This window comes from Podarcis erhardii (assembly GCF_964252035.2).
Source record: "Podarcis erhardii genome assembly, chromosome: 8".
Lineage (NCBI taxonomy): Eukaryota > Metazoa > Chordata > Lepidosauria > Squamata > Lacertidae > Podarcis > Podarcis erhardii.
Genome location: NC_138499.1, coordinates 28327340 through 28353214, shown reverse-complemented (window position 1 = coordinate 28353214; position 25875 = coordinate 28327340). Strand labels below are relative to the sequence as shown.

General features: G+C 39.8%; 1 protein-coding gene across 3 annotated transcripts in view; it reads right to left on the bottom strand.

The window, feature by feature from the left end:
- MMP16 (matrix metallopeptidase 16) overlaps positions 1-25875 on the bottom strand; it is a 185466-nt gene that overhangs the window by 41370 nt on the left and 118221 nt on the right. For all 3 annotated transcript variants that reach the window (XM_081874328.1, XM_081874329.1, XM_081874330.1), the window contains one exon: positions 1050-1188. In XM_081874328.1, coding sequence (XP_081730454.1) covers positions 1050-1188 — 139 coding nt within the window. The remainder of the gene's footprint in view (positions 1-1049; positions 1189-25875) is intronic.

The window sequence follows — 25875 nt, the reverse complement described above, 5'->3', positions numbered from 1 at the left end:
CGTCTAACCCCCAAGTGTATTCCCCTATTCTGACTTTCGCATCGTGCGGAATGTCAGTCTGTCCCCCATGGTGGGGGCAGATAGTCACAACCAATGCCTACACAACCACTCACAAATTTGTATTTTAATAAAGTTGTGGCCAAAATTATGCCAAAAATCTTAAACAAAAATTTCTGTGTGATGTGTGAGTTATTGGGGTGGACCTGGGGACCTCAACACGCAACTATAAAACAATGAACAGCAATGTAGGAAAATTCAAGTAGCACAAAGCCCATAAAAGAATAAAAAGTTTGGGAAAATAAAAAGATCTTTGCCAGAATGATAACAAAGTGGGTGCCAAGCAAGATGCTCTGAGGAGAATGTTTTAAAATTGTAGTTTGACCACTAAGAAGACTCTCTCCATGGTAGCTCCCTGCCTTAACTGAGATATGGAAGGGGGGACACATAGAGAACCCTCTATTGAATTTCCTAAGAGTATGGGAGGGTATGTATGAAGACAGGCAGTCCTTCAAGTGCCCTGTTTCTAAGCTGTGATGGTCAAAAACTGTTGCTTTGAATTGAGTCCAGAAGCAGACCAGGAGCTACAGATACGGCACAGACACAACAGGACCATAGTGACTAGTTTCAGTAATCTGGCAGCCATATACTGAAGTAATTCTAGTTTCCAAACCTTTGAAGATACTCCCATTGTGTCAGAATTCTAGTCTAACCCGAAAGTTACTAGCGATATCACTCATAACTTCAGAAACCCTTTCTCCAAGTGGCATACCTTCCTGACAAGGTCCCAGATGAATACAGAGAAATCTGTGGGGAGATCTTGGCTATAGCTTCCCCAGTTGCAGTGGGCAGCACTTCGTAGGAAGACTCGGCTACTGTCTTAACTCTGATTTAAATAGCACTTTATCTAGGAGTGTAAACAAGTTATATTCCAAAAATTGCATCTGTAGTTGGTCATTCTGATTTCCATGTCATAGCTCTCCAAATGCAACATGTTAGCAAGTTTCTTAAATGAATTTTTACTCGGCTCTTCATGTAATTTCACTTCTTACCTTTAAAGAAAACAAAATTCCCGTCACTGTTTTCATAAACTGCATCGATACTTGGCGGCAGCCCCCTCCAGAAGTAGGTAATCTGCATGGGGTATCCATCCATCACTCGGTTGTTTCTGACACGCCAAAACCACTGATCCTGGAAACAAACAAATGTACCTCTTATAACATTTGAAGGCACCACCGTTTCAAAGATACAGAATGTTACTTAGCCTTACCTGTGGACAACTAATTTTTAAATATATTTCTGTATTTCAGCATGTGTTTTAATTAGCACTGGCTTATTAAATGCAGTGGGACGCTGGTGGCGCTGTGGGTTAAACCACAGAGCCTAGGACTTGCCAATCAGAAGGTCGCGGTTCGAATCCCCGCGACGGGGTGAGCTCCCATTATTTGGTCCCAGCTCCTGCCAACCTAGCAGTTCGAAAGCACGTCAAAGTGCAAGTAGATAAATAGGTACCACTCCGGCGGGAAGGTAAACAGCATTTCCGTGCGCTGCTCTGGTTCGTTAGAAGCGGCTTAGTCATGCTGGCCACATGACCCGGAAGCTGTACTCTGGCTCCCTTGGCCAATAAAGCGAGATGAGCACTGCAACCCCAGTGTCGGTCATGACTGGACCTAATGGTCAGGGGTCCCTTTACCTTACCTATTAAATGCACTGGTGCACCAGTGGCAGCACTAGAATGGCTCTGCCACTGTGTCTGTACAGCCCAAATCCCACATTTCAGTAAACATCACTGCCACTGCTAAGAAGCTTTGACCTCTATATAGACGTGTTTATATTACATAGTTCCAGTTACAGATAGGTAGCCGTGTTGGTCTGCCATGGTCAAAACAAAATAAAAAAAATCCTTCCAGTAGCACCTTAAAGACCAACTGAGTTAGTTCTAGGTATGAGCTTTCGTGTGCATGCACACTTCTTCAGATACTTCTTCAGATATATTACATAGTGTTTAATCATGGCAATCCTAGGAATAAACCATATGCCTCCCTTCATTTTTAAAAAAGGTGGATGGTACATCAAGAGTGGCATCAGAAATACACTGTTTTCCATGCATACATTTTTGAAGGGTATTTAAACAAAATGCCTCCGCTTAAGGCCCAAATTGAACCTACGGAAACACACAACGCTAAATAAGGATAGTGAGCAAAAAAGGTATGCTGGCTGAGAGTTGTACTCCAAGAGTTGGTGAAGATTAGTCTGGGAGAAAGATGGTCTAAGAGAACACACTACAAGTTGCTGCAATATGTTAATATCCATTGCATGAATAACCATTGTTAACCTGATGTTTTCATAAAACAACCCTCATGCCAACTACGGTGTTAATGGGGAAACGGTCATAGCGTCATCAGTTGTTTCCCTCTTTTTCTCTTTCTTCAAAGTTTTTGGGAAAACAATGTATACATGTGTACAGGTATTAGAAGTTACCATGTGTATATACATATATACATACACACACATACATACATAGATCTTGTCTTTTAGTATTGTTACTCTGTCTGAGGTGAAAACAAAGAAGTCATCACTATCCTCAAGGGAAAGTCAGGTGGTTCTTCAGCATTTTTTCACTGCTTTTGAAAAACAGGTGTTTGTTAAATTGCGAAGCAGCATCAACACTAAAGCAGTTCATCTTTGTAAGTGAGAAAAGAAAAAAACAACAACACTATTTGGTTGGTTATCTTCCAGGATTTACAGTACTATGTTAAATGCAGCTATAATTATACAACTGGAAGACAATTTTCTTCTTCTACATGGCTGTTCTTTCCTTAGTCTTTAATGGATTACTGCTATTTACCTAATGTATTTCTCCTTCCTAAATGACTTTAGCTCTTTTATTAGTGCTTTAATTTATACAAACAAAGGCAATCTTCCAGGCTCAAGTCTTCCTTGAGGCCAGCCAACTGCTCTGCTCCTTCATCCTAAACATATGGGTAAATTTCAGCAGCGCAGGAGAAAATACGTGACACATCTTCAGATGCCCTTTTTTCTTATTTATTTCACAAATCCAAATTCAGCACAAGTGCTAAGAATAATCACTAGTAACCTGACACAAATCAAACTGAAGCCCTGAAATATTGTACTGCACATGCCTTCCTCTCTGCAAAAGGTTCCTGCATTTTCTGAGACTGGTTGCTCATGGCACAAAGAACACTGCCGCATACAAAGCCAGCCCACTGGTCCATCTAGGTCAGGGATAGGAGATCCTTTTCTCTGCATTTCCTTGTGGCCAGCCTTCCACATGATGGTGATGAGAATGGACAAAGCTGGCAGTGTGGGGGATCACCTCACACTTTCCCATGCTTTCTCATGCTAGCCCATGGGATGTTGGTTCTCTAGTCCAATCTACACTATCAGTGGCTCTCCAGGATTTCAGACCGAAGTATTTCCTGACCCAGCCTGAAGGTTGCTACTCCCATGCCTCTGGGAACTTCAGAAAGTCACTGCTGTGCTATCTGCAGCAAGCACCTCAAATACTGATATATATTTTTGAGGACCTTTCCCTAATATACACATTTATGTAGGCTATTTTCATTAAATATTTGCAGTTTTGTGCACACTTTCTTCTAATAAATACATTTTTGTACAGTTTTTTTTTGTTTCATCGAGGGAAAGGATACCTGCCACAATGGCTATGCTGTACCTCAAGTGTTGGAGGGAATATGCTTCTGAATATCAGTTGTTGGGAATCACAAATGGAGGAAGTGCTGTTGCATTTGTGTCCTGTTTGCTGTGTTCCCATAGGCATGGTTGGCCACTGTTAGAACAGGATGCTAGACTAGACTGGCCTTCCAGAGCCACCTCCAGTTCTTATGAAGCCAAATAAGTCAGATAAACTTTATGGTGTCTGGGTGTGAAAGATGCTCTAGTTAGCGCTGAGTATAAAGTTAACAAAACTCTGTTGAGGACTTCTTTCTTGGGGGAAGATTGCTAGTATGAAAACTTGGCATAATCAGAAATCCTGAAAATCTCGAGAGAGTTTTGTTCAATTTTTATCCATTGCTAACTAAAACATATCTCATATGTCCACATCATAAAGTTTATGTGGCTTGTTAGGCTACCCTTTTCTACTTTGAGCCACTCCGGGCTGTAAGATCTACCGCAGCACTTAAGGGGGGAACTGTAAAGCAATTTTTAGGATTAATTGCTCAACTTCAAAGATGAAAAAAAAAGGCAAACAGAAAAATTAAATTCTCTCTTTGGGAAACAGATCTCTAGAAATGCCTAACCGAAACACATTTCTCAAATCACAGATGTCAACCACCTAAAATTTTATTTAAGGGCAAAAGATGAGGCCAGGGAATAAAGTTAAGGGAAGGCCTGTTCAAAATGGGCATTAGGAAGCATATTTTCACTCAGACACTAACAAATGCCTAGAACAGTTTGCAGAGGAAGTTTTTGAGGCGTCATCAATCAAAGGGGGACTAGATGTGGCTGTGGGAAAAATGACGCAGTGGTAAGTCTCACAGGGCAAATTCCTTTTTGTCATCCCTAAAGATTAGGTTTGGTGCTATTATTTCCTTTCCTCCTTTTTTCTCTCTTACACAAAGTTCAGTTATATTTAATATGACGTGAAAACATGCAAGCCAAAAACAGATTGTTGTTGAAAAGGATTGATATTTATTTCTACCTCCATTAGACCACAATTTTCTTCCATAGCCTTCTGATCTTTAACTCAAGAAGCAAGGCAGTTCACAATACTCAGTTGAATTTCACATTCATAAAAGAGATGTTGAAAATGCTGTTTTCTCCCTACTGAAAGATTGATGTCTTCAGTTTATATATGAACAGTTGAGATTTTTTGAAGGAAGCAGCGCTTTATTACAGAGAGTTTTTACACCCCATCCTCACTACAGAACAGAGGACAGGGCAACTTACAACACAGCATACAATATGAACAGTAAGATGACATATAAAGTGAAATGAAATAATGCATCCATTATAAAAACAACAACAATAAGCCCCAAATGCAATCAATATGAACATATGCATGAGGTAGCTTTAAAAAAATAAATACCCAGTAGTTAAAGAAGGAAGTGGGAAAAGGGAGCAACGGATGAGAATATGACAGAGTGTATGGCTGGAGAATATCAGTAACATTCTCTTTGTGAATGAAGGTGTAGATAAAAAATCAGATAACAGGGAATTGTAGAAAAATCAAAGTATGAGCTTTTCTTTTATATGAAAGCCCATATATCAGGACTGCACAACTTTATGAAGTAGTTAGTTATGTTAAATAGTTCCCAAACAGAGAAATAACTAAGATCACTAAAACAAGTTGTTGTTTTTTTAATAGAAAAGTAATAAACCAAACAAATTACTGGCAGCACAACCAAAAAATACAAGTTAAATCAGAGCTTAAGTTTGTATCTCTGTTTGCTAGCAAAAAGGCTCTAGCATTAGTGGATGCTAATGCAACACCAGAATCCAATACAATAGCTCACTGCACAACAGATTGCACTATCCATTGTGCAATGAAGTTACCAGCAACCTGCTTATGAATTCTCTCGTGCAAAAATAAGAGATTTTTGGGGGGGACGGGTGTTGCAAAGTACACAAGATCACATTACTGTAAATGACTTTAACAATGGATACAACCCCCAGTTACAGCGCTAAAACATTATACCATGTTCTTTTGAGGTGAAAACCTACCACACCACTTCTGTCAATCTATGTGGATGACATAGCTCTCCACATATTTCCCTAAAGCTTTGAAGTTTATGGACACAGGCGAAACTTCCTTACCCAGCTCCAATTTGACAACATGAAATAACATACTCGAGGGATGCTAGAAGCTGACATGTCAAAAAGAATACTATCACAAAGTGCTGCCCCTCCTTGCCCCCTATTCAAGCACCTGAAGTTAGTGAAGGCGCTCAACAGTCACGCTGACAGCTCTGGTGTTTTGTAAAACCCATCAACCTACACGTTACCTGTCGTGAAGGTACCTATCTATCTTTCTGACATCTGCCCTTTCTGAATATAAGCCTCAGTGCAGTAGAAAATCATAGAGCTGGTACATTCCAGTAAACACTAAGAACCTGAATCCAATTTTATCATGCTACGTATTTCTTTTTTTTTAATCACCACTGACAAAAGATTCATTGAAATACAGTGGCAGCGCAACACTGAAAGCCTCTAATTTTCTGTTCAAGGTACTGCATATGCATCAGCAAGAGAGCTGTGGTACAGACTTCACGCTAATATAATGCTTCAAGAACCAGGTCTTTCAAGAATAAAAACAGAGGGCAATTTTGCACAGCAGTTATTTCTTGATGTGTGTGTAAAGTATTTATTTTATTTTGACAATATCTACTTTAGAAGTGAGGCAGAAGAAGGAGTTATATTTAATCTATGCTTTTTGACCTTAAACAGTGAAGGCTGTGCCAAAATAGAGAACAATTTAATGCTCCAAAACATCTTTATTTTTCCCTCCGCTTCCTTATGGAGAACGAAGGAAAAGCCTGCATGTCCACTCAGAGGACTAAAAGCCAAATGTGATGGGATGAAGCCCACAAAGAGGACAGTGTGCATATCTTTAAAGGATTTTAGTGGCAGCACTATGGGGAAGGGGATTTCCCCTCCCCCTCACTAATTTGGCCAATGAAAAAATCATTCCTCCAACTGCTATATTCCCTGGGCCAGTTGGGATGTGTAGAGAGAAATGTACATATGGAATCTGTAACAGTAAATGGACACGTATCTCCAAATAGAAGCTGGGGGAGGTGGGCGGATGCCAACCAGAATTTTCATTGGGTAAATTTCATGGTGGAAAAGGTTAATTCTCCTACTGAAGCACTGTAATCCCAATCTGCCTCCTTGAAGGCAGATTCATGGATCTTATTCACAGATCATCTGTTGTTTGGCCCCAAATATAGATTTTGCATATTTCTAGATGTTCTGTGGAATAAGCAGTTGAGTACATCTTGAGAAAAGATTCAGAACCCACAAACGGTGATTTAAACAACATTTTGTGGATATTACCTCAGATCAGGTCAGCCTCCATTGCAGCTTAATCCAAATTCAAACTGAATAAATTTGGAAACCTTAACAGTAATTCCTTGGTCTCAGTCATGCTCCATACCTTTCATGTTACTGACTTTATTTAAATATTATGCTAATAAATATATGCACTATATAGACTTTTTGTATAACCTTCTAGTAATTTATGCAAACGTGCAGTGCTTTCTTTCATAACCTCTAACAGGCATCCTGACAATTTCTGGTTTTATTTCAGTGTCATGGCTAGGTTCCAGTGCAGGGAATTCCATTCTGTCTATTAACTCCCCGTGACCACTGCAAATCAATACAATGTTCTTTATGTCCATAAAGGCTTGCTGCTCTACTGGTTTTCTGTTTATTGAATGCTCATTTAAAATGCCAACACATTTGCCCACAAAATACAAAATACAAGATCAGTGGCACCTTGGGTACTGCTTTTGTGCAATAGGTACTATATTTGAGGGAGACAGAAAATATTGCTTTGGTTCAATGCTCCCATTCCAAAAGAACTTATGCAGCACAAACCGTGCCACAAATTATATCTTTGGCATTCTATGGACAGCATAATACAGGGAAGTCGCAATATGGGCAAAAGGCGACAGGAAGCCACATTCAGTTAAGCACTCTCTGTAGTTTATGGGCATAAAAAGCACACTTTACAACTTGTTTGTTAGCATTTCATTTTGCTCTACTGTGAAAAAGCTTCTCACTAAACATAAAATATCATAGAACTGTAGAGTTGGAGGGGACCCTGAGGCTCATCTACAGTAGTCCAAGCCCCTACAATACAAGAATCTCAACTAATGCACCCATGACAGCCCAATCTCTCCTTAAAAACCTCTGATGGCCATCCGACCTCTGTTTAAAAACCTCCATTGAAGTAGAGTATACCTCCTCCCAAGGAGTACATTCCACTGTTGAGCGGCTCTTACTGTCAGAAAGTTATTCCTGATGTTTAGTTAGAACCTCCTTTCTTGTAACTTGTACTTCATTTGTGTCCTAGACTCTGGAGCAGGAGAAAAAAGCTTGCTCCATCTTCCATGTCAAGCCCTTTCAACATTTGAAGATGGCTCTCATATCTCCTCTCAGTCTCCTCTTCTCCAGGCTAAACATACCCAACTCCCTTATAATGCTTCCATTTCCCCCTTGTTACCATTGCAATAAAAAATCAAGAAATAGCAGAAGATACATGACACTAAACATGATAAATATTTAACAGCAGCTGTAGACCTTTTCTTGAAAACTTTAGGTCAATCAGAAAATTATAAGGTTTGTAAATGGTCCAAAACCACATTCCTCTTTTTTGTTTCTCAGGCTATATAGTTCTTGTATCTCCATACTGTTGAAAGTATCTAACTTCCTCACTGTGGCTATTACTCTTATTCGCTTGTTAATGTTCTTGTAATGTCTCCACATTCTTTTCTAATTTCACTCACTTCTGCCTTATATGGGCTTTCCAAACTAATCTGTAGCACCAAAATCCCCATTTCATCAGACTTTGTAACAGCAATTTGGAAAATCTTCCATAGTGTAGAAATTTCTCTTCCAGGTTCTTATAGTCTGAGGACTCAATTCTTAATTTATCCCAAAAGAAACATTAATGTCCTTAAAATCTGCTACAGCTTTCCACCAAGCACTGAATTGATGTCTTTTGTTGGATTCCTATTAACATTTGTGAACCTTTTTCTCTTACACTCTGGAGAAAAGTGCGTAATTACTCTGCCTAATATTTATAATGATTAAAATACAGATTGATGTTGATATACTTTGGTCCAGTTTGGATGTTACATTCCTGGCTTAAAGAGTTATAGTTTGTTAAGTAGGGTATAAGTGTTGGATCCAGGTGCTTTCCTCTCCCTTTTGCCAGTGGATCGATCTTGGTTTGTTCCCATTGTATCCATTCAGGCATGATGCTAAACCAGAATTTAGTTTGATGTGACTATGTCTGGGTGATCCTTGGGCTTGCATGTTCCCTGCTCATTTCTTCTAGTGCAGTTGTTTGGAAGCATTCACTACTATTTTTGCTTAGCTGCAGTTCACTGCTTTGTCCATACTGACAAACTGTGGTTAAGGCTACCTATGGCTTGTTTGAAATAAGAGAATTTGAAATCATAGGTTGAAGTTTCCATCTTTCAAACAAACCATGGGTCATGCCATGTTTCCCTGCTTCGTTTCCCAGTACATGACATCTGAACACAGCCGTTATGTCTGAAACAGTGGTTTAATGTTGGTTTGAGCCCACTTAGTAAACAGATGTTACATTACATTTCCATGCTTACAGATGCAATTGAGAACAGTAATTTAAACAGACGAAGACTGAAGTGCTGAAGCTGGACTCTGAAGCGCACAGACTAAGAGACAGAGTTAATTTCTGGCTCAACAAAATACAGTGGTGCCCCGCAAGACGAATGCCTCGCAAGACGGAAAACTCGCTAGACGAAAGAGTTTTCCGTTTTGGAGGTGCTTCGCAAAACGAATTTCCTATGGGCTTGCTTCGCAAGACGAAAATGTCTTGTGAGTTCCTGCGGGTTTTTTTCCCTTTCCCCCCCTTTTTCTAAGCCGCTTATCCGCTTATCCGCTTATCCGCTAAGCCACTAAAAGCCGCTAAGCCGCTAATAGCGCTAATCCGCTAAGCCGTCAATGGGCATGCTTCGCAAGACAAAAAAACCGCTAGACGAAGAGAATCGCGGAACGGATTCTTTTCGTCTTGCGAGGCACCACTGTATTATTTTATTTATTTATTATTTAACAAAAATTATATACCATTTACTAGAACAAACCCCTTCATGGATCACTGCCTTGCCGTGGCAAAGGGGCCTGAATAACTCAGAGAAGCTATGAGCTATGCTGTGCAGGGCCACCCAAGATGGATAGGTCATAGTGGAGAGTTTTGACCAAACGTAATGCATCTGGAGCAGGAACCAGCAAGCCACTCCAGTATCCCTGCCAAGAAAACTCCATGGACAAAGACACCTATGACAAACCCAGACAGCATCTTAAAAAGCAGAGACATCACCTTGCCAACAAATGTCCGTATAGTTAAAGCCATGGTTTTCCCAGTAGTGATGTATTGAAGTGAGAGCTGGACCATAAAGAAGGCTGATCACTGAAGAATTGATGCTTTTGAATTATGGTGCTGGAGGAGACTCTTGAGAGTCCCATGGACTGCAAGAAGATCAAACCTCCCCATTCTTAAGGAAATCAGCCCTGAGTCCTCACTGGAAGGACAGATCCTGAAGCTGAGGCTCTAATACTTTGGCCACCTCATGAGAAGAGAAGACTCCCTGGAAAAGACCCTGATGTTGGGAAAGATTGAGGGCACAAGGAGAAGGGGACGACAGAGGACAAAATGGTTGGACAGTGTTCTTGAAGCTACCAGCATGAGTTTGACCAAAATGCGGGAGGCAGTGGAAGACAGGAGTGTCTGGCGTGCTCTGGTCCATGGGGTCATGAAGAGTTGGACATGACTAAACGACTAAACAACAACAGGAAGAAGAACAAAAGACCACTATGCAGTTTACAATAACTACCTAAAACATTCATTTGAAACACCAAATACAAAACAAACACAAAAAACAAGTTCCATAAAAGTATAGATTTTAAAATGCTAATTTTAAAACACATACCTATTAAATGCATGTGTCAAAATTACAGGCCCAGGTAGGCTTGCTGGAACAATAAAAAAGTTTTTAGCAGACACCAAAAACAATACAGTTAAGGAACTAGCCTAATATAAATGGAAGAGAAATTCTAAAGTGTAGGCAATGCCACGCTAAAATATGGATCCTTTGCAAGTGTGGAATGATAATTATGTGGAACTTGTAAAAGGGCCAGGCCCACAGATCTAAGCAGCTGAGAAGGTTTATTAAGTTAATTAAGCCAGAAGCATTATCGCTGAAGAGCCCCTTTGAGTGTTTTCCCCCGATTGCATGTAAGTGACCCCTAGGCCTGCTCCACATGGACGTTTTGAAGAGCCATTATAATGTCTGCTGGTCTATCATGCAAGCAGGATGATAAATAAAAGGCAGGTGCTAAAATGCAATCTTCAAAAACATAAACAGAAGCTTTATTCACACCAGTATTTCAATCAAACATTTAACAGCATTTAATTAAATTAATATGCAGGTCAAAGAATCAATCTTGCACTGAATGCGGGAAACCAGACTTATTTTGACATCTAACCACCTTGTACTACATTTCTCCCTTTTGTCAAAAGACAGCAGCAATGGTAGCTTCTGTGCTAGCTACCAAGTTCTAGGACAAACACTTTTCTAAACAACAGTGATTTAAAGTAAGTTTTATCTAGGAAAGCTGTGCTCAGGGGCAATGCCTCTTTCAGCAGGACCTCTTTGCAGTAGACCTCTTTCCTTTTTGTTTTTGTTGTGGGTTTTTAAAATTCATTTTTCTGTCCAAGCTTGATGGGAGTGAAAAGAAATTAAATGACTTCCTCAAGGCCAGAAAGAATTCAGCAGCTCAGTGTATATTACAAACATCACTGCCTCCACTCCAGTGTCCTTTATTCCAGCCAATAGACTCTGCAACTCTTACATATTCAGCCAAATGCCACATTTTATTAGTTTGAACTGAATACCTGCTTAGAACAACCATGCTTCTGTATGATTTGCAAATTGGGCCACGTAAGATCAGGAGAAGTGAAAAACAAGGGAATACCTGTACACAGAAAAGATGTCTCTTAGCAAAATCAGTTACGTTTTGGCTGATGTATCATAACCAATTCCAAATATTAACTTGTCAGCATGTTTAGTCTATTTGTCCACACCTTTCACAGGCAAACAGGAACACCTACCTATTATTTTCCCCTTTCTTATAAACCAGTACCTTAGAATCTTTGTATTCTGCTTTTGCTACAGTGGAATAAAAAGCAGCCTGTGTCATAAAGCTTTAGCAACCTAGGCTTGGTAAGTGGGTCAGAGCTGGGTGGTTTTCCTGCCTGCAAGAATAATCATCACCCTGAACACTTCTTTTCAGAAAAGTCATGTGCAGTCGTGCCACCTTTGCTTTAATAGTAGAAGCCAAAAGGCTCCTAAGGCTATGAGATAACATCACAGTAATCTAAGACTGTGTTCCGTAGATGCCCTTCCAAGTCTACCTTCAAACCTGATGATGTACCAGCAAACAAATGCTAGCTGGAGCCCTTCGGTTTTGCCCTTCTCTGCTGGACCTGTCATTTGCCACCTCTGCTGCTCCTTCCACCCAACTATCACCTCCTAACCTCTGATAAGAGAAGTTTCTGGCAACTGGCTGGCAGGGTCTTGTTAGCATATCTCAGTTGGAGGTAGAAGAGGAGTCAGTAATAGGTGGAGGGGACAGAAGTAGCAAAGTATGGAGCCAGCAGGGAGCTGAAGAATTGAAGGAGTGTCTTCAAGTTGTGGGGCTATTTGACAGCTCAGGTATTATTATTATTATTATTATTATTATTATTATTATTATCATCATCATCATCATCATCATCATCATCAAACCTCAGTCCAAAGATCACAGGGTGGTTTAAAAAACACAAAAATGCATAACATAATAACAAACAAAAACAATACCCCACCCTAATAATAATAATAATAATAATAATAATAATAATAATAATAATAATAATTTATTTATACCCTGCCCTTCCCGGTTCAAAAACCAGGCTCAGGGCGGCTAACAACAAATTTTAAACACTTAATTGTAAAAGCAGCATAAAATACAGTATAAAAACATGAATAACAAAAATCATATTTCAGAAATCAATTTAGGGGAAATCCATCTAATAAACATTAGATAATCACCAGGGCTAGCTAGCTGAATTAGTCAATTTAGAAAGCTATAGGTTGTTTAATTGGCCAAAGGCCTGGGATGAATGTTTTTGCCTGGCACATATAGATATATAATGAGGGAGTCAGGTGAGCATCCCTGGAAGAGAGCATTATACAAGCTGGGAGTCACTGCAGAATGAAGCAAGCTTGAAGTTAAGTCTGAGCTAAACCAAACCCCTGACTTGGCAATCTTCTTTGTAAATCACCCAAGGTGAAGGCCTGTTTCCATGGCCTGCAAACACTTTGTCTCATATTACATAGGAGGAGGAGGAGGTAGCATGCTCTTCTCGATGCCCCAATCATCTGGGCAATAGCAGTGACCATTCAAAGTGATGGGAACCCAGAATGAAGACAATGTGCCGTGCCATTGGCCATGTTTGTTTTCAAAGTGCTAAATCTAATAGACTATTTGACATAATTACATTCATAATGTGATTCTTGATTCAAACAGATTAAAAAAAAAAGTAAGCCTGCGAGGGGGTCTTCCAAAGGACTCCAGGGACTCCAAAAATGTATTTGTGATGCCAAAATCTTCTTCTGTGAACAATCAGGACAGTTTTATTCAGAGCACCTCTGAAGAACCCCATCTAAATTATCTTTATTACATCTGTCTTGTTAAAAGCCAATATAAATAATGGTGGCTTCATTGATTCCCAGCTTGGCTGCTGGCACTGGTACAATCCCACAAACACTCCAATCTGATGTGAGTTGGGGGCATCAGACTGTATTATTTGGCTATAAAATAGAGGGGGGACATATAAAAGGAAATAATATTGAAGATTAAGTCAAGGACTCTCCTTTGTATTCAGAATCAGGCTCCAAAATGCCAACTCTACTAGCTACAGCTTTAGTGGGTCTTTGAAATTCCTATTGCTTGGTTTTTATAGGAACCTGAGTAAAGAACATTAGCTCTGTTGCTGCAATCTCACAAAGCCAATTGGATCTTTAAAGCAGTGAAATGGTCGAAGTCATTTCAAAGTAAATAGGGTGTAAATGTAAGTGATTCAAGAACTGGACAGAAATGGGGAACGCACACATTACATCATTCATTTGATAACTGCAGGTACAGCTTTTCTACAGTCGTCATGGACCACTGCCTCTTAGTACATTAGAAGCATGACCCAACACAACAGGAGTCAAGCTGGGAGGGGATAAAGACCATTCTGCACCTGTTTTCATTCAATACAAGTCCATTTAGGGGATCAGCTACACTATTTCAGCAGGTCCAATTCCTACCCTGCAGAAATATCATTCTCTGCAGACTAAACAACTCTCATAGCTGACATCTTGAACAGGCTACCTCCTCCTAAAGCACCCTTTCCCATCCTTGAGTCCCCAGATGTTGTTGCATTACAACTCCCATCATCCCTGGAAGCAGGGCCAGTGGTTAGGCATGATGGGACTTGTAGTCCAACTACACCTGGAGACCCAAGGATGAGAAAGGCTGTCCTAAAGTGTCCTGGAGAATGAAATCCCTGCCTTTTTCTAGGATGCTTCCTGTAGTCCAGATGACATGCTGCATCCTGAAGCCAGGAGCATGGGGTGCTGTCCCTTGAGACTGGGACTACACATTACAACCAAGCTGTGCCCAGCACCAAAACCAGTTGTCCCACTCTCTTTCTCCTCTCCCTCGTGTAACATTCAGGACATAGCATCATCACGTTTTGAAATCCCCTTCCAGTTGCTGGGGGAAGGAAATGCACAACGTGATGACATTATATCTTACCTTTCCTCTACTAAGCTCATAGAGGAGAGGGGAAAGAAGATGCGAGAAAGTGCCGGAACTGTGGCTTAGTGCCAGCAGACGAATTACATAGGTGGTGATCCTGCCTGAGTACTCAGACCTTTCAGATTCAAATTAAAAGGGACATCTAGAAGGTGACTGGCTATGCATTAACACTGGAACAAAAAACAATGCCGTTGGAATTTAACTAAAGTTAAAGATTTAAATATACCCAGAGTATGTCGTATAACATTTAACAGTTAGATGCAGCAACTGAACTAGTCATAGTCCTCAAACAGGGACGTCCCAAGAATACCAAGACCACAACTACAAAGACAACTGTGGTTTTGCAGTTATCATAATGAATGAAATTGCCTGACTGAGATGGAATGCAACAGAAACCAAAGATCTGTGACTTGAGTGATGTTTTTGTTGAATTTTGGAAAGGTGTGCACAATTTTGATATCAGTACTAGCACCTGCTTTTCTAATTTGGTCATTTATACTCTTGACCCACATATTTTTATATATTTGTGATTTGTAATCATTAATACTGTTTAAGGATGAATAAACTAAAACAAAGAAACCCTGAAACTTTCTCTCTTTTCAGCACAAAGTGGCATGTCCTATTATTTCTTCCCCCTTCTACCTGTTGTGCCTACTTTTTTCCATCTCTTGCCACTTTACAAACCCAGCTTTTTCCTTTCCTTTTTATTTCCACAGATAAGAAGCCTTTCATGTTCATCATTCCATTTTATTTCTCTCCTAAACCACTGAACCCCCCTCTCTCTTATTTCCCACCAACAATCTAATATTGGGTTCCCTGTTTCTAAATTTGTGTCCCTGCAAGTTTGTTGGAACCCCAGTATGAAAAACTCAGTACATTTCATAAAAGAACTGAATTTTTAAGTCTTGGATTTAGAAGCTCAGGCCCTCTAAAAATATCTATTTTCATCCAAAGGAAACAAAATTGCAATTCAGTAGCACCAATCTATTAAAAATGCTTGTGTACTTCTATTTTTCTAAAAATACATATTCAATATAGTTACATACTTGAGGATTAGTCATGCTGAAAATATAGATATGGAAACTAAATAGGAACTATCACGCAATCATACAATCAGACACCTGCTATGCTTCCAGTTAATCAGTGTTATTTTTGCAATACTTTCAATATGAAATCATTATTCATTTTTTCTACATAGCTGGTCAGTATATCATCATCATCATCATCATCATTAACTACAACAACAGCTTTTACAGACTTTTTAAAAATGGAAACCCGTAATTTTTACTACCTGTATAATGCTATTTGTATATATGTTGTTTTATAAAGTAATGGAAAAAAAACCCTGGTCCTTACTCCATGAAACTTGCAAATCTTACAAATTCACAATACGAACTTTGAACCCGTGCAACCTAAATTGAAGACTGACTTCTATACTATGGACAATGAATACAATAATCCATTGCTGTATGTCAGAAGTAAGTTCCATTAAGTTCAATGAGACTTACTCAAGTAGCCTAGATAACATTGATTATCATTGCATGGAATACATGGCTAAGTAATAAGAAATAATAGAGAACCAACATCCCTAGGAGGTCATCAATAATGTGGGAAAACATGGCTGGAATTACTTCCCATCAGTGGCCTAACAATGTACAGCACAGCTAGTTATTTCAGAGCTTGAACTGTCCATTGGACTGTCCATAACACTTTAAGTGTATGAGATACAGTGGTACCTTGGTTTGCAACCGTTTTGGATTACAACTGTTTTGGATTACAATCACCTCAAACCCGGAAGTGTGTGTCCCTTTTTTTGGATTACAACCCATTTTTTTATTTATTTTTTGGATTACAACCCATTTTGGGGGGAAGCCCGATTGGCGAAAGCGCGCCTTGGGCTACAACCTGTTTTGGTTTACAACCGGACATCCAGAACGGATTATGGTTGTAAACCAAGGTATCACTGCATAGCAATATTATTTGTTCGTAAGGACTGGATTACCCAGCCTCATACTCCTTCTCAATGCTGGAGTGGATAAAAAGCCATGATTCAATAAAAAGATTTTCATTTTCTGACAACTGTTTTAAAATATCTTAATTCAAAGCTAAGGGAGTAATAATCTATGGATGGCATTCCAGGAAATGGATTTAGGAAATGCCATTTTGTATATTAGTGTATCATTCATGGAGCTCATCTAGGCCATTATCTACCTGAGCTCTGGGTTACCAAAGTCTGGGCTATGGCCATACTAATCAGAAGCACAAATAACAAGTTCCATCGATAATACTATTTCATCCATCCCACCACAGAAAAGGTCCATTTTTTTTTCTACATAAGTAATGTATTTCTCCTAAAAATGGAACACAAAAAAGGTTCTCTTAGCACATAGGTGTGGGAGCATGCAATTCTTCAGATATTTGGACCCCCAGCCAGTTAGGGTGGTTTGCATGGCAAAGCAGGAAGGAACAGTAATTTTACTGAAGAGTTTTTAAATAGACCTCTGAAGCCTTTGTCCTCGTAATTCCTATCCCTATCTGCTTGTTCACACTTATCAGTGCCTTCCCATCTTCCACTGGGCACCCACCAACCCCCAAAATATACAGTGGTACCTCGGGTTACATACGCTTCAGGTTACAGATGCTTCAGGTTACAGACTCCGCTAACCCAGAAATATTACCTTGGGTTAAGAACTTTGCTTCAGGATGAGAACAGAAATCGTGCTCCAGCGGTGCGGCGGCAGCAGGAGGCCCCATTAGCTAAAGTGGTGCTTCAGGTTAAGAGCAGTTTCAGGTTAAGAACAGACCTCCGGAACGAATTAAGTACTTAACCTGAGGTACCACTGTACAGCTCACATCCAAAGACATAGAAAACAGAGTGTGGGATTAACTAGATTCCAAGAGGAGGGTTTCACTTCCAGCCAAGCGTGAGGGGATGTTACGAACTATGCTTTTTATATCTTCTGCAATTAATCAAGCTTATGTTTTGTAAAATTGTGTTAACCTTCTATGATCACTACAAGCTTTAAAAAGAAAAAAAAATCCAGTTATAGGAACATTTACTCCAAATTATGTAAGGGGTACTCTAATAAATTATTTTTCATTCAAAAGTCCTCTCCCATCTTTGAATGAGCGTGATTAATTAACATAAATAGGGATAATACCTCTACAGCTGAACGTATTACGGTGTTATACTATTTCGAGAAATATGTATATGCCCATATGTATTATTCAGATGTAAATGCAACTGAAACTAGAGAAGTGTTCCCAAGGGAGTGAAAGCAACGCCATTAAAGATGCTGTTCTGAAGGAATTGTCTGAAGCTTGCAGTATTTCCAAATGCAACAAGACAAGCACAACAACTAAATGAAGACTAACAGTGGTCAAAGGCCATTATGTGCCTTGCTCCCTTCCATGCCAGCCCACAAAAACAAAAACAAAACAACATCACACATTGCACAGAAAATAGTGCTAGCTAAAACTCAAAATTAAATGCAACTAGAGCAAGAGCAAACTATGCAGAATTAATTATACCGTATTAAGAAGCAGAAGTTAACATGGACACTATAGTCACATCCACACCATGCACTGAAAGCATATGTTAACATTCCTGCTCCGTGATTGCAGTCATGAGATTGTTGTCTATCACATGACGGTGTATGTTTTGACTCCACAGAGTGGGAAGTGACGGAGACAGGATGTTTGTGTTACTGTGTTCCGTGAAGTGGGACTATTGTCCTTTGTCCTTTCTTTTTCCTGTTTGATGCTGAAGAGGAAGGAGCTGAGTTAAGATGCTCTGATTGTGTATATGTAAATAAATGCAGATTAGCCAAATGCTGAGCTGCTGAGTTCTGTTACGCGAACTGTGATAACTCTGGAGATCCCTAAGTGTGCCAGTGTCTGTTGGCATCAGTTGCTGTGATGTTCGGTCAGAAGAAAGCTTTTGCAGCTCCCAAACGATCGACCAGAAGGGAGAGAACATGCCAGTTGGGCATGTGTCTCTACCAGGGTCCTACTCAAGAGTAGGATGGCTCCTGACAGCATATGGCTTCTCCCCCCCCCCAAAAAAAATAATAATCCTGGGAACTGTAGTTTGTTAAGGATGCTGGAAATTGTAGCCCTGTGGGGTTGAAGTTCAGTTCCCATGATTCTTCTTTTTTTGGCAGGAAGCCCATGTGCTTTTATTGCATGGTGTGGATGTGACTTATGGTAAGACAAGAAAAAAAAGAATAAATCAATTTGGGAAGGAATGGGATTTCAAGAAATTTCAAAATGTGCAATAAGGAATGGTAAGATGTAACTCATTTTCTAGTGTAGGCACTGAGGAAACTCTTACAGACCCCAATCTTCTTGAAAGTAAATGGTCTCCAAAATTACAGAGTAAGGAATGGATGCCTACTGTTTATCGAGTGATTCAATAAAGGGGTGGAGTTAGTGATTTTTCAGAGTGGGAGCAAAATTTCTTGAGGTTCAGTGTCGGTGGCAGCAGTTCTGCGGGTTTTTTTTTTTTGTTTTTTGAAGGGGTAGGATAGGACGTCTGCCTTAGTGTCAGTGAACATTTTCTCTGCAGCCACTAGCTACCATTTTCCCCACCAGAATGATTTCACTTTGTACCACAGCATTTGTGGAAATAGTAGTGGTTGCTAGGAGGTGTTGCCACCACCCTCCCAAAGCTCCTAGAACAGAACTTTTTTACAGAGGAAAGTTATGTTACTGCCACTACCAGAGAAAACAGCAAAATATAATAGGTTGTCAATTTCTGCTGCTGCTAAGGGAAGGCCTACTGAATATTTTTATTTATTTATTTTTTTGCTGCTTCCTAAAAAGAACGTCCCCACCAGAGTTTGTTTTTTTGGGGGGGGGGATCATTTCCCTTGAATGTTGAGCAGAAAGTTCTCCATTGAGAACTTTAGTTCAGACGTTATTCCTGGTGGTCTCTGGGGTTGTCTTGCAGATTATCCAACTCCCTGTGTGATTGGGTTGAAGCACTCAATAAGAAGCAGCCAGATATCATGGCTGTAAATGCAGCTTCTGAATAAACCACAGCGGCTTCCTCTCTAATCAATGTATTTAGTATTAGGGTCTAATATATTGAATGGAAAAGCCAAGAGAACAAGGGTGTAAAAACCCTGAAGTGTTACTGTTACTTACACTTCCTAGAGTGCTTCTAGAGGCAATTCCAATTGCTTCTCAAAATGTCTACCTAAATTAGTTGAAAGGCTATCGTTTTGTAGTAACAAGAAAATTTAATTAAGCCTTGTGCTTGACGTGCTCTTGCAATTATTCCCCTTGGTTCCATTATAATGTATTTTAATACTACAAGATAACACTTGTTTGTGGTAAAAAAAACCTGAAGAAACGTCTCAGTGTAATTTTAGATTATTCCTCGCTGTGAATATTTGTAATTATTTTTGTCAATTATGCACTTTTTTTGTTCTCCCGCCAACAGAATATTTTTAATCAGTTCATGCAGTGAACAGATTTGAAAGCAACCTTTCCCCTAGGCCCCTTAAGCAAGCTGATTCCTAAGAATATAGAATATTTTCGATGAGATCTACATTTGATCTATACTAAGAGCGATTTTGTTTGACTAATTACACAGACGTTTGGGGATGCAGAAGCACCACCTTCGAATAAAACATCAGCTAACCTTTTGATCTTTGCTAGACATGTGTCTGTGCATGTAGCCACTGCTAAAGGAATCAAAACGGATTTCTGTGAAGCTGTCTATTATTTCTATTAATTTCTGAATTGCCTTTCACATGAGTCTCAGTGTGATCTGGAAACGTAGCATAAAAACAACTGACAACAAAATTAGGTTTAAGATACAAAATCTTTGTGCAACAAAAATATATCCAGTTTCAATAGTAGTATAATACTATAATAGTAGATACCTGTTGTATCTCATAATTAAGGGACTAGGAACCAGGTGCAGGATGAAATCTTCTCTTAGCACAGTCCTTCAAATTTCCACATCCTACTGAACTTTGCCTTGTCTCTCTATTGCATTAATCATGGTTAATGCTAAGCAGAATTTCACCCCAAACTATCGTCTGTAGCCATTTTCAATCACTGTTTTCAAATCCCATGCTGCTGCTGCTGCTGCTGCTGCTGCTGCTGCTGCTTCTTCTTCTTCTTCTTCTTCTTCTTCTTCTTCTTCTTCTTCTTCTTCTTCTTATTATTATTATTATTATTATTATTATTATTATTTTGTACCCCAGCCACTCTGGGCGGCTTCCAGCAAAATATTAAAATACAATAGTCTGTCAAACATTAAAAGCTTCCCTAAAGAGGGCTGCTTTCAGATGTCTTCCCACCTCTGTCATCTTCCACTGACCTATTGGCAGTGTCAGCGCTAACTCTCCCTCCGACATTGTCCTCTACTCCAGGCACGTCCAACTCCCAAGAGACTGGGATCAGTATAAAAAAGTATAAAAGTATATACTTTTATAAAAAGTATAAAAAACTGACAGTGTTCTATCCATTGTCATTGGAGGGAGAAGGAGCATATGTGGGGTGGGTGGATTGCCCAGAGTTATTGAGGTTTTTTTTTTTAGGAGGGTAGTGCCCAGGGTTGTTGAGCACTTTTGGGGGGAGGGTTGCACACAGTCTTTTAGCTTTTTCCTTGTAACTTTTTGTACACGGTAAGGATCCCATGATCTACCAGGAGCAGCTAGGGATCTAATGATAGCTCGCGATCTACTGGTTGGACATCCCTGCTCTACTCCATCAAGCAGCTGCTACAATCTCCGAAACTCTACTCCAGAAGAGCAGTAGGGCTGCAGGAATAGTGAAGAGTTTGGATTTGATATCCCGCTTTATCACTACCCGAAGGAGTCTTAAAGCAGCTAAGAATCTCCTTTTCCCTTCCTCCCCCACAACAAACACTCTGTGAGGTGAGTGGGGCTGAGAGACTTCAGAGAAGTGTGACTAGCCCAAGGTCACCCAGCAGCTGCATGTGGAGGAGCGGAGACACAAACCCGGTTCACCAGATTAGGAGTCTACCGCTCTTAACCATTACACCACACCGGTTCTCACCACACCAGTAGGTCTTGAACTGTTGAGACCATCTCTGCTTTAAGAATAACCCCCTGGTGCCTTTGGTGTTGTGTGGAGTCCATCATTTCAACAGCGGATGCAACTGGGTGGGGAAGAGAGCTGCAAACGAACTCCAGATGTGTTTCAGTGCAGTCCTTGCTGGATTTTTCCGCAACTGTACTAATGCCACAAACTGACTCCACCTGAAAAGAAAGATTCTCAAAGCACACAACTCCAGTTTTTTGGGTGGGTCACACTGGCAATAGATATTAGCAGTGGAAGGGGTGATTACAATGAAAACTCCCAAGAACAGAGGCAGTCTAGCTATCCATGTTGGAGCTAGAAAGTGGGGAGAATTTCCAAAATAATATTTGGCTGTTGAAGGCAACATTCGGCCGAATTCCCAAGGAAACCTCCCTGCCCTGTTTGTCCAGGCAGATAAGGAGATGATGTCAGTATGAGGTACTCAAGATATCAGGCAGTCTGAGGGGAGCAGGTGAGGGGGGGAAGCTTTCATAAAATTAACCATGGTTTGATAATCTGTGGGACAATTTGTGGTTTGTTTCTGTGAAACTATATATAGCCACTATAACTGCATTATTAGGGTATGATATTTAATTTTCATAGCTGCATTAGATGACTGCCTGCTGAAAGTCCAGCTGATTCTATTTCACTTTTGCGTTCATTATTCTAAAAAAAGATCACTAATTGTTTCTTTCAATCGCTCAAAAGTAAAACCCGCTTACGTGTGCGTTCTGTGCAATTTTGACCTTCTCTCTAACTGCCACACAGTTCAGCAGTAAAATGTACTGCTCCACTACTGGAATCCAAAGTTTTTATTTGAATAACATACTTCTGTAGAAATTTCCCAGGCTTCTATTGACAGGCCAGACATTCACAGAGTCAAGCAATCACAAGACAGCTCTATTAACAATCTTGAAGAGGTATGGGATAAATAAATACCTATCACTTTAGAAACAATAATAATAAAATACTGGTGCTTTTCCTTCCCTCCTCAATGCCACTTTATCCTCCATTCTTAATCTTTAATTTCCTATCCCCAAATCCCTTTATAGTGAAATTACTAATCTGCTAATGAGAAACAGCATATTCATCAAAACCAATTAATGTCATATTGTTTGCAGTGATACCTTCTCTCTCTACCCCCTTTCCCTTCAGTTTAATAGGGCTGTTGCTCAAACTAAAATGGAATTTTAATTACATGCACAGAGTTTCATATGAAAGATAGTGCAGACTAAACTAATGGGCAGAGGTGACGACAGCTACCATTTCACCGCAATAAAGTCAAATTTGGCCTGTCTTACATTGCAGGAAAAAGACGTTGCAATGTTTCTTGACAGCTGCAGTGATAGGAAACATATTTTGCTTGAATTGCTGAAGGAGCACACGTTAATTCTTCACAAAATATTTTGTCGCTAGCCAAAGAATACTCTTTATGGGGAAAATAAAGCAGGACTCTATAGGCAAGCCAGTGTACACATTAGATTTAATCTGCTAGGAGCCCTGAGACTGCCTGCATTCAATGCGAGTCCTACTCAGAGTAGACCCATTGAAAATAATGAGCAAAACTAACTTAGGTCTATTAATTTCAATGGGTCTACTTTGAGTAAAACTTAAGCGACTACAACGCCTGGTTTCAAAATCCCACTCAACCATGAAACTTATTGAGTGGCATTGGAACAAGCTATTGTTTCTCAGTCAAATTACTTCACAAAGTAAAATGGAAAACCACCAAAAGCACATTGAAAGAAGGACTGATAGACAAATGGATAGACTGAACAGTACTCAAAGAGGGAAGCAAGGGAACAGGGATGATTTCAAAGTTGGAATAAAAAGGAAGTGGGTAGCCTAGCCTATATACAATTAAACCCACCCCAAAAGATGATGCATAGCATCCTACCCCAATCCAAGCAGGGAACCACTGACCTTCTGCATAATCCGCAAATAATGACCAAGCACCATCCTCTTGGGTAATTTGGAACACTCATGTTTTGATTTCACGCCAAACCACTTAGAAGTTAGACTACAGTCAAGCATTTAACATTTTGTTAAATAAATAAAAACAAATGCATAGTACTAAATGTATAGTACTACTTTGAACTTATGCTGCATATAAAGATGGTTGAATTGTATATAACAACTGAACAGGCACAAAAAGACAACTATGGGTGATATTCAACTAAGTTTTACTCTGAGTAGAACCACTGAAATTAATGAACCTGACTAAGGACCATCAATTTCAATAGGTCTGAATACCACCACAGAGTTGTGCATGACGACCATTTATCAGGTAACTGAATACCATACAGTATTTTAAATCAATGGTATCAATTTATTGTTCTTTCCTCCTATCTATCTATCTATCTATCTATCTATCTATCTATCATCTCAACCATTTACATACTGCTTCACACCTCAGTCTGTAAGCCAGGTCTGGGGAATCTTTAGCTTACCCCATGGCCAGGCTTGCTAGGGCTGGTGGGAGTTCTAATTCAGCAACAACTGGAGGTCCAAAGGTTCCTCACACCTGCTCTAAGTAAGGTAAAGCTAAAGGTAAAGGGACCCCTGACCATTAGGTTCAGTCGTGACCGACTCTGGGGTTGTGGCGCTCATCTCGCTTTATTGGCTTTATTGGTACAGTCATGTGGCCAGCATGACTAAGCCGCTTCTGGTGAACCAGAGCAGCGCATGGAAACGCCGTTTACCTTCCCGCCGGAGCGGTACCTATTTATCTACTTGCACTTTGATGTGCTTTCGAACTGCTAGGTTGGCAGGAGCAGGAACCGAGCAACAGGAGCTCACCCCGTCGCAGGGATTCGAACCGCCGACCTTCTGATCGGCAAGTCCTAGGCTCTGTGGTTTAACCCACAGCGCCACCTGCATCCCTTAAGTGAGGTAGGGTAAGGTTTAAAAAGTTACAATAAAAATAAAATCAGTTATCCATAAGATCAGAAAACATACTTAAAATGCCTGTTGAAATTAAAAATAAAACTTCTCTTTTTAAAAATAAATAAATTAATGTTTATTACTTTTAAACACTACAAAAAAGAAAGAAAAAAGAAAAAAGACAAACAAAAAACACACACAATACAATATAATATAAAAACATTACACAGCACTAACACCATAGACCAAACAAAACAAAACAAAAACACTTTAACACACATCATACAATTTCAATGTCATATCTTTGATTTACTTGTTTCAACGACCTCCTCACACCTCCCTTTTTGTATTCCACTTCTGTTGATTGTTTCAGCAATTCCTTTCCATCTTCCTCTGTTTTCTATCCTATAATTATCTTAACATATTCTAACCTTATTTTCCGCTAATACTCTAATAATTTATTTAAACTTAATTCCTTATAACATTTCTACTAAAGCCATATAACTTCATTCCAACATTTTTCTAAGATTCATTAATTTTACAATATTTCTATAAATAGTCTTTAAACTTTTTCCAGTCTTCTTCCACCGACTCTTCTCCCTGGTCTCGGATTCTGCCAGTCATTTCTGCCAGTTTCATATAGTCCATCAACCTGGTGATCTTCTGTCTGATGCTCTTAGCTCTTTTCCAAGTCCCTTCTGCAGATCTTCTTCATATTTATACAAAAACTTTACTTTGTCTTCTACTGATCTTATTTTTATTATCCTTCCTTTGAAGCTGAAGAGTAGACCTTGGGGAAACTCCCACCTGAAGATGATTTTATTCCTTCTCAGCAAGGCAGCCAAATCTCCGTAGTTAGACCTAAGATCCAAAAGGTATTTCGGGGCGTCTTTAAAAATTTCCACTCTTGGCTGTTGTACCTCCAGACTCCTCCGATAGTGCCAACAGTCTCCCACTCTGTTCCTCTCCCTTTTCCCTCCTCTTCCAGGTCTGAAGGCCCTCACAGTTTTAATCTCTTCTTGACCCAAGTCCAAGTCCCAAAAATCAACAAATTCCTGTGTGAGGAAATCTATCATACTTTCCTTCTCCAACTCAGGTAGGGCTCTGATCCTCAAATTCATCTGTTTTTCTTTAAGCTCAATCATAGCAAGCGTCGACCTATGGTCATCCAGTTGCCTCTGCAAGGCTGGGACTCTCTCTCTCTCCAATTGTGTTACATTACATTCAGCAGCAATGGCTTTCTCCCTAGCTTCCTCCGCAGTCTGCCATGTCAAAGTAGATTCCTGGATCAATTTCTGGATGGTTTCTGTATTGATATTCACCTTTTGTCCCAAATTATTT